This window comes from Acanthochromis polyacanthus, chromosome 1 (assembly GCF_021347895.1).
Source record: "Acanthochromis polyacanthus isolate Apoly-LR-REF ecotype Palm Island chromosome 1, KAUST_Apoly_ChrSc, whole genome shotgun sequence".
In the NCBI taxonomy this organism is placed as follows: domain Eukaryota; kingdom Metazoa; phylum Chordata; class Actinopteri; family Pomacentridae; genus Acanthochromis; species Acanthochromis polyacanthus.
Genome location: NC_067113.1, coordinates 38,545,154 through 38,559,270, shown reverse-complemented (window position 1 = coordinate 38,559,270; position 14,117 = coordinate 38,545,154). Strand labels below are relative to the sequence as shown.

The 14,117-nt window shown below is 41.6% G+C and overlaps 1 protein-coding gene across 1 annotated transcript in view; it reads right to left on the bottom strand.

Annotated features, from left to right (window-relative positions):
• Window positions 1-14,117, bottom strand: part of LOC110960368 (filamin-C) — a 58,007-nt gene that overhangs the window by 21,180 nt on the left and 22,710 nt on the right. Inside the window, exons 8-22 of the mRNA XM_051951129.1 lie at window positions 13,303-13,503; window positions 11,659-11,781; window positions 8,840-8,977; window positions 7,124-7,250; window positions 5,428-5,564; window positions 4,540-4,733; window positions 4,340-4,453; window positions 4,125-4,268; window positions 3,636-3,759; window positions 3,384-3,544; window positions 3,210-3,300; window positions 2,879-3,048; window positions 2,693-2,810; window positions 2,012-2,274; window positions 770-1,367 (exon numbers count right to left, since the gene is read on the bottom strand). Of these exons, the coding sequence (XP_051807089.1) occupies window positions 770-1,367; window positions 2,012-2,274; window positions 2,693-2,810; window positions 2,879-3,048; window positions 3,210-3,300; window positions 3,384-3,544; window positions 3,636-3,759; window positions 4,125-4,268; window positions 4,340-4,453; window positions 4,540-4,733; window positions 5,428-5,564; window positions 7,124-7,250; window positions 8,840-8,977; window positions 11,659-11,781; window positions 13,303-13,503 (2,703 nt within the window). The remainder of the gene's footprint in view (window positions 1-769; window positions 1,368-2,011; window positions 2,275-2,692; window positions 2,811-2,878; window positions 3,049-3,209; window positions 3,301-3,383; window positions 3,545-3,635; window positions 3,760-4,124; window positions 4,269-4,339; window positions 4,454-4,539; window positions 4,734-5,427; window positions 5,565-7,123; window positions 7,251-8,839; window positions 8,978-11,658; window positions 11,782-13,302; window positions 13,504-14,117) is intronic.

Sequence of the window (14,117 nt, the reverse complement as noted above, 5' to 3'; positions counted from 1 at the left end):
TGCGAACAGATGCAAACCAACTTTAAAATGACACGAAACAAGCACAGAGAAACAAAACAAAGACAGAGACAGAAAATTACCACAAAAGACACAAAACTACAACAAAGAAGCTTGAAATGACCAGAAAATGACCACAAAATAAGCAAAAAAACCTCTTAAAATACAAAAATGACCACAAAAAGACACTAGATGACTACAAACACACACAAAATACCTGCATGGAGACAAAAACACTTCCAAAAGGTGCAAACTAGCCATAAAGAGACAAAATCATAAACAAAACAACCACAGAAAAATGGAAATCCCCATAAAAACAATCAAAACAACCACAAATGCATTCAAAACAACCATAAAAAACACAAAACGACAACAAAGAAACACAAAACTACAACAAAGAAGCTTAAAACGACCAGAAAATGACCACAAAAGATGCAAAACAACCTACTGAAGACACAAAAATGACCACAAAAAGACACAAGTTGACTACAGAGAGAGAAAACTGCATGGAGACGACAATACAACCAAAAAGGAGCCAAATAACCACAAAGACACACAACAATTGTAAAAACATAAACAACCACCAGAAAATGGAAATCCCCATATGAACAGTCAAAAACAATAACAAAAAGAACACAAAATAACCATAAAAGACACAAAACTATCAGAAACAGGTAAAAAAAAAAAAAAAAACTAAACATCTGAGAATCTGGTAGAGTTGAATCTAGATTGTAGATTGACTTCTTTAACCATCTGGTCACCAGGAACTCACCTGTCGGTTCCACTCCAGGTCCGTAGATCTTCACCCCGCTGGTGTCCACGGCCGGGTCGACCTGCAGTCGGGTCGGGAACTTTGGCACCACGTGTCCACCGTACTTGATGGTGATGGTGTACATGCCGTGGGTCTGGGGGATGTAGGTGATGGAGTAGGTCCCGTCGCCGTTGTTCTGGATGTGGACCTCGGCTTTGGTTCCAGAGTCGGAGATGATCTCGATGGTGAGTTCGGCCTCCCCGGCCTTGGAGCAGTCCACAGTGAAGGCGCCGGCCTCGTTGACCTTCCCCTGCTCCAGGCCCGGCCCGCTGGCCGTCACCTTGCTGGGGTCGAACACCGACTGGACGGCGGCCTTAAAAGGAGACCCGGGGATGTGCTGGTCCGCAAACAGGATGTTGATGGCGTACTCACCAGGCTCGGTGGGCAGGTAGGACACGGAACACGACCCGTCCCCGTTGTCCTGGCACTCAATCTTCGCCTCACAGGGTCCTTCCACTGTTAGACCCAAACCTCCGGTACCGGCTCCTTTAGTGTCGATGGCGAAGGGTGCCGGTTTACCCACAACACCCCCCTGGAGACCTGGACCGTAGGCTCGGACCTGGAGGGGACAGGAAGTAGTGAGGGAATGTAAAACTAGTCAATGAGACAAAATGGCTCCAGTGTTTTAAAGCAAGAAATGACAAATCTTCACTAAAAGATTTCAAACTGTCAAAACGACTCAAAATTTGTTCAAACCTCCAAAACATGTCCAAGACGACTACGACTAAAACTTATCCTAAATGACCTGAAACTTGTTGATAAAGACTCAAAATTTGTCCAAAATGAAAAAAACGTGTCCTAAATGACATTTTAAAGTCAGAAATTGTAAAAATCTGAACAAAATGATTACAAATTTCTACAAAATTCATCAAAAAGCGTGTAAAATGCTTTAAAATGAGTCCAAAAATGTAAAAAAAAATGATCTAAATGACAAAATGGTCTCCAAAATTTCTGAAACGAATTGACAATGACTCAAAATTTGTTCAAAACAATTCAGCATTTGTCCAAAGATTTATCATAAATTACTTTCTCAAGTCAGAAATGAAAAATATTTGTACGAAATGACTATAAATTTGGAACTCTGTGATGCAGCTTTTAGATCTTTTTTAGTTTAATTCTAAAGACAAAAACTTAATTAAATGTTTGAAACAGAATCTTTAATTCTGGGAACCTTAAAAGAAACATTCTTGAATCGGTTCTGACCTTGGATGGATCCGGCGGCATCACCCCCTCCACGCTGAACGGACTCCCAGGAACTGGGTTCCCGTCGTAGCTGATGTCCACCCGGTAGGTTCCCTCCTCGGGGGGGATATACTTCACCGAGTGAAGCTCATTGGCAGAGCCTGATTCCAGCTTGCAGGGGATTGGTCGACGGGACGGCGAGGTGATCTTTACGTCCAGTTTGTTCTGACCGCCGGCGCCGCGAGTGGAAATGGAAAACTCCTGATCCTTACCGACGTCCACCTCTGAGGGTAAAGATGGAAACAGGAAGTTAGTCTGTTGAAAACAGGAAGTTAGTCTGTCGACAGGTGGAAGGTTGATGCTGAGAGAAAATACACCAGAACTTGCTGTTGTTGAGGTTCTGGACCCTCATAGGTCTTTATCAGGACTTACTGTTGTTGAGGTTCTGGACCCTCATGGGTCTTTATCAGGACTTACTGTTGTTGAGGTTCTGGACCCTCATGGGTCTTTATCAGGACTTACTGTTGTTGAGGTTCTGGACCCTCATAGGTCTTTATCAGGACTTACTGTTGTTGAGGTTCTGGACCCTCATAGGTCTTTGTCAGGACTTACTGTTGTTGAGGTTCTGGACCCTCATGGGTCTTTATCAGGACTTACTGTTGTTGAGGTTCTGGACCCTCATGGGTCTTTATCAGGACTTACTGTTGTTGAGGTTCTGGACTTTGACCCGGCTCAGGTCCAGAGGAGGAGCCACGCTGATGCTGAAGGGACTCTTGGGTATAGGATCTCCTCCGTGACACACCGTGATGGACATGTTGCCCTGAGACAGAACACACTGGTTAGCCCCGCCCAGGCTCCGCCCCCTCACCTGCCCAGGTGTGCAGTTACCTGCTGCAGCGCCGTGTAGCGGACCGTGTATGAGTAGTCATGGTTGTCGATGATCTCGAAGTCTCGGACGGCGTCGCCTTTAGCTGCTCCGGTGAAGTGGACTTCAGGTTTGGCTTTTCCTGCTCCTTTAGTGTAGATGGTGAAGTGGGTCGGCTTCCCTACCTCCACACCTGCACAGGTGAGGACAGGCAACACAGACAATGTCATTGGGTGTCCCTTTGTAGATGTTTTATGTTTCTTTGTTGTTGTTGTTTTATGTCTGTGTGATTTCATGTATCTTTAAAGCTGGTCCTGGTTGTGCGTCTGAGTTGTGTCTCCACAGCAGACTCACCTGTGCGGTTCAGTCCAGGTCCGTCTGCTCGAACCTTGTTGGCGTCGTGTGAAGGCTCCACCTTTATTCTGAAGGGGCTGATGGGGATTTCCTGCAGTGGAGGTAAAGGTGTGTGTGAGGCTCGGTGTGAACGTTGTGTGTCTGCAGCAGAGACTCACCTGTCGGCCGCCTCACCTGGTCTCCGAACAGAACCATGATGGTGTACTGGCCCGGCCCAGGGGGTGTGTACTTCACCGTGAACGTGTCGTTGTCGTTCTTGATGATGTCGAAGTCGATGTCGGCCTCGGCGGGTCCGACCACACCTGGAGCACATTTGATGCCCATGCTAACGTCACCTGGACAGGTAGCACAGGTGAGTAGGTTACCTCAGGTCAGACAGGTAAAACACAAAGTTCACAGTTATCAGAATTTAGTTTTTAGTCTCACCTTGTCCGGCTTCACTGCAGTCCACTGTAAAATATGTTGGTTCGTTTGCCTTCAGTCCAGTTTTCTCCACACCTGGACCGTAAACCTTCACATTCTCTGGATGACTCCCTTCTCCAATGGTCACCTGATCAATGACATCATAATCAATAATATGGACCAAACCTCTGACGGAAAACTACAAATATGGAGGAAACATCTGATAGTAAATAGTAAAGTTTTGTCATTTTTCATGTTTTTGTTGTCATGTTGGACCTTTTGTGCCATTTTGGACGAGTATATGAATATGCGATCATAGCGCTACGCTGGGCTTTTTAGGGTTGATTCCTGATATTTTTTAGCTTAGAAACTGCTAATGATTCTGAGAACTGCATCTGAATAATATGGACACTAGTTTGGGTTCATGAGCAATGAAGTGCAGGCGTCCAAAGTGATGAAAGTGGTTAAAACTGCTCTGAAGTTGAATATGTGGTGGATTACGGTTGGTTTTACCCTGAAGGGACTGTTGGGGACGTTGACGTCGCCCCAGGTGATGATGATGGTGTGTTTGATGGGTTTGGTGGGAATGTAAACACAGAAGAAGGTGCTGTCTCCATTATCGGTGATCTGGATGTCAATGGGGAAACCTTCTGCATCCTGAAACACAGACTTCATGTTACAGGAAGCTTCTTTAAATGAAAGATTTGGTCGTTCTGTTGAGTTCTGACCTGAGCGTAAAGCTTCAGTTCTCCTCTTCCGGCTCCATGGGTGTCGATGGTGAACTCAGCGGGTTTGTTGACGATGCAGCCAAGAGGCTCCAGACCAGAACCGAAACACTTCACCTGAGGACAGGAGAACATTCAACACGTTACATTTAGCAGCAAAACACCAGATAAACCACTTTAGAGTCAGTCGGTTCTGGTCTGACCTTCTCGGGGAATACGTCATTTGCAGCTGGGAGGATGTGAGCCATGAAAGGACTGTCCTTGATGTCCTCGTCGTCACAAATGACGTGGACAGCGTAGTCGCCCGGCTCGGTCGGCCAATAACGGACATCACACGATCCGTCACCTTTATCATCGCACTCAATCTTCGCCTGAGAGGGACCCTCAATGGAGAAACCTGAAGACAAACACTGAAAAATTGAAATTCTGAACCCCAAAAACTTGCTGTTGAGTTTAAAAAGACAAATAACATTTTTAAAAAAATGTCTAATATGACGCCATTCATGAGCCAGAAACTTCCAATTCTGTCTGAAAAAACCAACCAAAAAAACTTAATATTCTCTAATATTCTAACGAAAATATTTTATTCCACATCACTTCAAAATTTGAAATAAAGAAATCACTCATCACATTCTTGAAAAAAACTATTTGGGATGGAGCTTTTTACTCAACTTTAGTTGAATTTTAGCAGCTTTCCATTTATCTTCCATGACTTCTAAGATTGACTTTCACAGTCATCTTTTTATAACATGAGGATCTTCAGGAAAGATGAAGATAATGCTGCAACTCCACTACAAACCGTTTCAGAGAATCTAAATCAGCCCCATCCTTGAAATTCAACCTAAAAACCTTTTGTTTTAGGTTCTTTTAGTTTCATTCTGCAGAATCTTCTTGTCTCAAAACTCCTTGATATTTCCTTTATAACTTTGCTCCTTTGAAAAGTGCTGCAGAAAATAAAGGTTATTTCAGGGTATTTTTTTAACTAAATCTGGTCAGTAGTTGTTGAGACACTGAATGTTTCTCTGGATCAACTTTCAGACTGTCTTTATGCTGATGTTCCCGAGTTTTGTCTTCGAGTTGCTGTAACGTACCTAGAGTTCCCACTTCGGTGCCGATGGCCTCCACCACAAAGTCGGCGCTCTTCCCGACCATCCCGGTCTCCAGACCTGGACCCCATGCCCTGACCTTCTGAGGCCCCGCCTCCTCACTCACAAGTATCTCAAATGGGCTGAAAACACACAAACACGTTATTTTAATCACCATTTTGGAGAAAAATACACTTTTTCTACATATATGACAGTCTGGAGTACCTCAGGGTTCAATCCTGGGTCCCCTACAGTACTGCTTTTACACAGCAGCTCTTTCCGTTGCGCTTCAGTGTCCCACCCGCGGGACACTTTGAGATCTGCATAAGCATTTTACTAAATGTCTGAAGCTGCAAACTCGATGATAGAAACACTATACACTCATGGAAAGCTTAGATTCTCATGAATCCGCCAGTATAAACCACTTTCAGACGTGATTACTACAGCGGGTAATATAAACACATTTCTCCAACAAACAACAAAACATTTAAAGGGCTGAACTCACCTTTGGACACTCTTTACTGGTCAAAGATGAACATAATCCACAAAAAACGGCCAGAATCCAAGCTTAGGCATCCAGACAAAACTAGCACGTATAATATTTTGTCCAAAACATGTCTTGAAATAAGTAAATAATCCACAAATAGCTCGGCTCCGTGCGTGCGCCCATGGTGCTCCGCATTCCAAACGCGCTGTACTGCTCTTCATATGGTTATGTAAGCTTATGTAGACACGTTTTTAGCAAACAATGGACCAAAATGGCTGCTGAACTCTTTTGATTGACACCGCATTTCAACCAATCAAGTGACTCTGGCCTGCCTTCCAGGCCTAAACAGCCAACCGTTGCCAAGACTGACAGATCTGGACTACCTCATTTCCTGAGTTACTTCTGAGCAAATCATGTCAGAGGAAACTTTAGATTGACAGGGCTTGTAGCCAATGAGCTGCTCAAACTTTCTATACAAGCAAGACAAAGGCGGAGAGGTGTCAACACAAACACTCTGAGAGCTGCGCTCCAGGGGAGCAGACTCACAGGCGCATCTGTGTCTGCCTGCTCTGTCTCCCAGTGAATTGTGCTCGAGTGTTTTTATGAGTTGTTTTTGAGGTTTTGGAGTAAAAATAATGTCAAAACCGGACAGAAAAACGTACATATACCATTGTACTGAGGGTGTGCCAAATGGCCAGTGCCTGGGCATATTTGTACAAAAACATGTCTGAAACACTCACTTCTTGTAGTATTGCTCTGAAATTTTGACCTGAACTAGGTAATACCCCAGGCTGTTGCCTTTTTGTGTTTTCAAGCTCTCACAGTGCTGCCACACTTATTTTCAGGTGTTTTATTAGGGAAAAATTTAGGCGAAAAAAAATTATCCTACTTCAGTGTGTTCCAATATAAAATACTCTGTGCCAGTAGCATCTAGAGTAATTCTGACTGCACTGAGTGAAAATTCAGGTTGTCAGCTTTCAAATGAGACCAGAAACAAGCATGTACTCCAAACAGTTCAAGAACAGCATTCAATTTACTTTGGGTTCATCTTCAGTAGAAATTTCAGGTGAAAATTGACTGCTGTGTAAGGGGTTAAATTATACAAATGTGTGTAAAATGTGATGTTAAACACATTAAAATAAACTGTAGGACACACACTTTAATACAGACTGTCTAAATAAACTAGGATAAACTCAGCTGGTTCATTGATCTCACCTGCGTGGGATGCTGTGTCCTCCCCAGGTGATGGTGACGACATACTTTCCGGTCATTATGGGGTAATAATTACATTCATAGACACCATTTTCCATCTCCAGCACCTTCACTGGCTCTTCTAGGCCCTCTGGATTTAAAATTAATACAAAACCCACAATCAGTACAGTAAGAAATCATAATAAAGTTGAAATTAAAAAATTAGCAAATATTAACTCAGTGATTATGACTAAAGATATAAACAAGCAAATCAACACCCAAACTACAAACATCGATGTCTCAGCACTGAATTAAAAGTATTTGAATTTTAATACCAAAATATTTCGATGATAAATCCTGCTGATTGGCTGACGAAGTTCATGGAGAAAAATTAAATCTTGTCAGATTATTTTAAAGGACTTCAGCTAAATTTAAAGTTAATCGTACTTTTAAAACAACCCTGAAAACCAAAAAACTTCCATATAAAAACATTACACCTTTTGTAGCATCTTAACTTTGATTCCATTTTCAGGTTCAGATTAAAAATATTCTGCTGTATTCAATTTCAGATTTTTGTGTTCATATTTGTTTATTTGGATTAAGCATTTAGTTTTCCACTGGGTCCCAACAAAATCACATTTACTACATAACATCAAAAATAAAATTAAAATACAACTATGAACACTTTCAAACTTTCCGAAACTAATGAATTAGAAATTATTACAGGCTTTATATTGATCATCTGCAAGAGTAAGGGTAACTTTGGGTAGCCTAACTTCCTCAAAATGAAAAAAAAGGTAACTTAACTACTGACACACATTATAAAAACATTTCCAATTAAGGTTCAAATTTAGGGGTTGGTCCTGATGTTTCACCATTTAATGGGTACATTAATGGATTTTCATATATATTTTAAACCATTCGTTCTGCAATAATCAAATTGTAAAAGTCTGCTTCATTATCTAAAATATATTAAAGCATAGGTTCTAATTATAAATATAATAAATGAGCTATATTATTGGGATCAGATTAACAGTTTTTAACCCTTTACGCTTCAGTGCGTCGTAGGTGTACCGCCGGCGGTACACTTACTAATTTGCATAGGAATTTCAAGAATGTCCAACGGCTGCAAACACGATTATACAAACACTATACGCCGATGGAAAGCTTAGATTCTCATGAATCCGCCGGTATAAACCACTTTCAGATGCGATTACCACAGCGGGTGAGAAAAACACATTTGTCCGACAAAAACGAATATTCATCCATCCGTTCTCTGTACACGGCTTCAACGCACACAGCGCGACTCACATTTCCGGGTTTATTATTACACACAGAAAAAAAGATTCCACAAAAAACGGCCATAATCCAACCTTTTACATCCAGATGACACAAGCCAGTAAACTATTTTGTCCAAAACATGTCCTGAAGTCGGTATAAAATCCACGAATCGGTCGTTTTCAAGGAAATGCACCTCGTGATGTGCGTCCAATATTCCCTGTATTTTTCGTAATTTTTTTTATTTAAAAATAGAATATTAGCGATTTTTTGTACTGAAAACGGCTGGAATTGACTGAAGCTTAAAGGGTTAACCTATTAAAATGCATGTTCGCCCTAATTACATAATTCATTATCAAGTCAATGATATTTTAATGTTAGGAAACAAAAGGATTCAGTCTGAGATTGACTGAATTGAGTGAAATATATTATTTTTATGAAGTTTTGTTTTTGGCATCTTACTTGGTCCCTTCACGGTGACTTTGAGTTCTCCACTACCGGCTCCTTTGGTGTAAACTTTAAAATCTGCCACTTCCTTCACTCGGACCCCTTTCGGCTGCAAACCTCGACCTGATGCTCGGCAGGCGTTCGGATTACAGGCTGGTCGGATCAATGAGAAGGAGATGTTGGATAATGTTAGACTGGGACACGATGTTAAAGTGAAAATGAAACTAAAACTCAAACGCTGTCCTGTTTCCCAAGAAGGTTTAAGTAGAGACTCGTTAGCAAAAGACTTTCCATCCAACCCTCACTGATCTGACAGATAAAAGTAAAGCTGATAGAAAGATAACATTTCATTTCTGTTGTGTAGTTACTAATTTGTCCTCCAGAAGCAATATTTCATGAAACATTAAGTGCTTTAGTAGAAGATCACTTGATGCCTTTTAGGTCCCTAAAGATGTTTCACCTTCATCCAATCAAGACTCATTAATGGACTAAGTAATGCAAATTGGGGAAAACAATTTGATCCTTCCAAGATGAGAACCTCGAGAACATCTGGAAATTTATCAAGCTCTCTGTGTCCTTAAATATTTGCACAGCTGTCTTAAGGCTAGGCTAATATAAGAGTACCATCAACACATTTTCAAGACCTCTAGAAGTTCTTCAGTAATCACTGGAACCTCTCTGAAAGCTCTACATTCTCCTCAAGGAGGTCTAGAATTTCAACAAGACTTGTAGAAACTTAAAGGTCTAGACGGTCCTTTGTAATCCTGGAAAACCAAATATATTTTAAGATACAAACTCATCAAGGACCTCTAATCTCCTTAAGGACTTCTTCAACCTGTACAACACCTCTGAAACCTTCTGTAAGACACATTAAGTCTCCTCCATGACCTCTAAAACCTACAAAAACATTTCTTCAACCTTGTCAGTATCCTCAAGTCTTGCAAAACACCTTTGAAATCTTTTTAGAAACTTCTTTGACCTCCCCAAACAACCTGGAGCATATTCAAGACCTACAACTTCAAGCAGGATCCCTAAAGACGTCTTTAAGCTCCTCAGCAACCTATAAAACAGTAAAAAGCCAGCTGAAAGTTCTTCGGGATCTAATCCTGCCAGAGGAACTCGCAGGAATCAAGGCTCCTCAATGACCCATAAGTCAGGGAATGAACTTTGTGTCGCTGATGAGCTTTGACTTTCAGTTTGTTGATGAGGTGTGATTTCAGTGAGTTTCAGGTCATTCATGAGCTTTGATTCATAAATACTTTGAACTTCACAGCAGTCAGTTAGGAAGCCTTTTTGATGAATGCTGAAATATCTTCAAGAACCAATAACATGTCCAGTTTCTTCTACTGATGCACTTACAATTACCATGAATGGAAACTAGTAAATCATGGTTCTGAAAGTAATATCTGACCTCCAAATAATCGATGTACATAAATTCCTCATGTGTTCTGCCAACGTATTAACAAGATAATCAATTTTCTCACTAAAATTTGCTAACACACATTTCCACACACAGAGCTGCAGGATTTTCTCTGTTAGTCAGCTGATCAGCGCTGAGAGCAGCAAAGATGAAGACGAGATGAAACCAGAGAATCAGAGCTGCAGAATGAAAACATGAGAGCTCAGAGTTTAGACAGACATTTCCAGACCATTTTTATCCACAACAATGCAAACGTACAGAATAAGTTGATGTCTTACCAACAGAAAATATCAGATTTCAAAATGAAAACAAAGCGCTGCAGGAGGAAGGTGACTGATGGGGACACGAGGAGGAAACAGGAAGTCAAGCAGACAATAAAGATGATGATGATGAAGGTGGGAAGAAGTAGAATGAAGATGGTCACTCAGGCACCTAATTCTATTGGTCAACTGTAGCCCAACATTATTGTAAAGTTTTTAGTTTTGCAGGTTATATTAACATTGTTATGTTCACTCATTAGTCGTTATTTAAAGTCTAGAATTAATCCAATGGAAAGAACTCAGTTTTATTTAATTGCCTCAGTAGAAAACCTCAGACAAACTTCAGTCCCAGCTTGTAAGTAATGAAACTCCGTTAAATTCTGACAGGAAAGGAACCAGAGCTTTTTGGGCCTCACATTGCCTGTTTGGTTTTCCTTTCATTTAGCTGCAAATGTGTTTTATAATTCAATCTAAACTAAAGGTGGTGTTGATTCCAGATGTTGACATAAGTGACCAACCACACATACAAATCCCCTCTGGATAACAACTTGAACATAAAGTTACAAAACAATCAATATTAAGTGTCAGTATGGGCTGGTATGCTAATATTTATTGACTACATTTTGGAAAAAAGATTTTGCTTAGTAGATATATTTTCTTCCTAAAGCTTGTCACTGTTGGCAGAGGAAATAAACTGTCAAAGAAGACCTTAGCTAGGTAGCATAGCTTGCAAAGAGCCAGTGTATGTTGCACCTCTGCTAGCTTGGACAGTTAGCTTGGTATGGTATGCAAGTATGTATAGTATTCTTGAATTCACACAGCATGGGTTTGGCCACGACAACTATGTGAATCATTTTAGCCGGAATTTCTGCAAAGGTAGTTTGTAACATTTTTTTGGGATGCGATTGAAACACCAATTGATCATTAATCCTGACGCTATCCAGAGAGGGCTCAGCACTTCCACATTCATTCTGTGTCTGAGTTGTAGAAAAAGAATAAGAAGCTGCTCAGGACGAAGCAGGTGCTGGCTCATGCTGTAAAGCTGGGAAACCCCGTCCAGAGGAGCCGAGGTGGGAACAGTTTAAGTTGAGGTGGAAGGACCAGGCTAGCGCAGGCAGGCTCCAGTCACACCCCCGACCCTGGCCTGTACTAACTTGGTCGCCTGGGTTTGGGTGGTGTAGGAGGGGGTGCTCTCCTGGTCTTGTCTGAGGGCGGGGTGCAAATGGACTGAGGTACAACCTGCACCGGAGACCCAGGAGGAGGGCCACTCTGTGGAACTGAAGGAGGGAACAACAGTGATGACACATTTGTAAAAGGCAGAGGGGAGGACAGAGACCTCAAGTCCGATGGACAACAGGACCACCAAACAGGTGGAACAAACACGAGTCCTTGAAGTGAAGTGTGTCTTTAGGTGCTAAAGCTTCAGTCAGATCAGATGAGATAGGGAAGTCCTAAATCAAGTCTTCAAACCATGATAGAAAGGTTTCAAATCAATGTCACCCTAAAGTCAAGTCAGGGTAGTCCCAAGCCAAATCCTAGGTCAGGTCTGAGGGTCCCAGATCAACAAAATCTCATGTTATATCCTAAATGTAGGGAAATTTTGTACAAACCAAGTTTACAAGTCAAAACAACAAATTCCAAGACAAGTCAAGTCCTGCCAGACAACATCCCAGATAAGGTCCCAAGTCAAAGTCAGGATAGTTCCAGGTCCAGTCACAAATCAAGTTGGTATGTCCCCACTTATGCCCCTGCATCAAGGGCAACCCTAGGTCAAGTTCTAAATTAGGACAAGACTGAAATCCATGGTTAAGTCAAGATAGTCCCAAAACAAGGTCTGGGTCAAGTCCAAGGGTCCAAGATCAGCAAAGTCCCATGTTATACCCTAAATCTAAGGCAACTTTGGTCAAACCTCAAGTTCACAAGTCAAAAGAGCAAGTCCCGAGACAACTCTGCTACTGTCAGACAACATCCCAGATAAGGTCCCAAATCAAAGTCAGGTTAGTTCCAGGTTCAGTCACAAATCAAAGTGGTATATTCCCACTTACAGCCATAAATCAAAGGCAACCCCCAAGTCAGGTTCTAAATTAAGACAAGACAAAACTCCAGGGTTAAGTTACAGTAGTCCCAAACCAAATGTTGGGTCAGGTCCAAGTTTATATACTCAATCTATTCGAATTTTTGGCTACAAATCAAAACAGCAAGTCCCAAGACAAATCAGGTCCTGTCAGAAGACATCCCACATGAGATCCCAAGTCTTTGTGACAGGTTAGTTCCACATCTAGACACATATCAGTAAGTACCCACTGATGACCCTAAATCAAGGGCAACCCTGGGCTAGTCCTAAGTCAAGTTCCAAATTAAGACAAGACAGAATTCCAGGGTTAAGTAAGAGTAGTTCCACGCCAAGTCCTGGGTCAGGTCCAAGGGTCCTGGTTCAAGAAAGAGCCAGGTTTTAAGCAAGGTCTGTTCCCACAGGGAAATACCCAAGGGCAATCCTGTTCAATTCCCAAGATCTAGGCTTGAGGAAAAGCTAAGCCAAAGGCGGCCTTAACTTCAGAGTTTAAAGTGACTCTCACTCTGATTAGAAATCAGTGCTGTGGATGGGTGGCAGTAAGAGGGAGGGTCAACACGTTAGTTGATCATATTAAATTAGATTAAACAATGAACTGAATGAAATAAAATATCTGCAGGATTCAAGAAACTAAAGACATTTCATGACAGTTCACAAGAGAAAATCTGACTTTGATTTGAGCTACATATAGAAGAATATAAAGAGCCAGCACTGATATGAAACCTACCCTCTGAGATGTTGACAGTGAAAGGGCTTCTGGGAATCTGCTGCCCAGCAAACGTCACATAGACGATGTGAGGCCCTTCCAGGACGGGAGCATAGGTGCACCGAAATATACTGTCTCCTTTGTTCTCCAAGACAATCTCCACTGTATCCCGCCGACCGTTCGAGTCCACAATGATGACGCCCACGTCACCCGTACCCGCCCCTGGTGGACAGACAGAGGACAACAAAACCTTTAGACAGTGGACGAGGAATGTGACTGTTACTGGAAAAGAACCAGAAAAATGAAATACAGCTGCTGTGGAGACCAGGAGAGAGATTCTTTATCCTTCAGAGTTTTTATTCAGATGACAAAATCATCTCATTGATTACAAGATACTGAATAAGCAAAGAGAAAACAAATGTTTAAAAGAGAATCATTTAGGGCTAAACACTCCACAGTTCATCCTCAACATGTTGCAGTTCTACACTTCTGCACTGTATTCAGCTACATCTGTTATTTACGTTCTAAAGACAGAAACTTTATTTATATATCACCTAGTTAAAATGTCCCAAAGTGATTTAAATGCCATAAAAACCCAACAACAATCCCTTAAAAAAAGATTTGTTAAATAGCAAAACTCTGAGCTTGTCATTATCAGACACGTGAACAAACAAATTAATCTGGAACAGCTCAACTCATTATTAATCCTCCAGGACATTTGTTGACAACCTGGTCAGCAGTTTTGAAATAAGTGTTTTACATCTATTTCATCAACTTCTTTTAATGATAAACACCTTGTGACTGAAGAAACCATCCATCCATCCATTCTCTATACT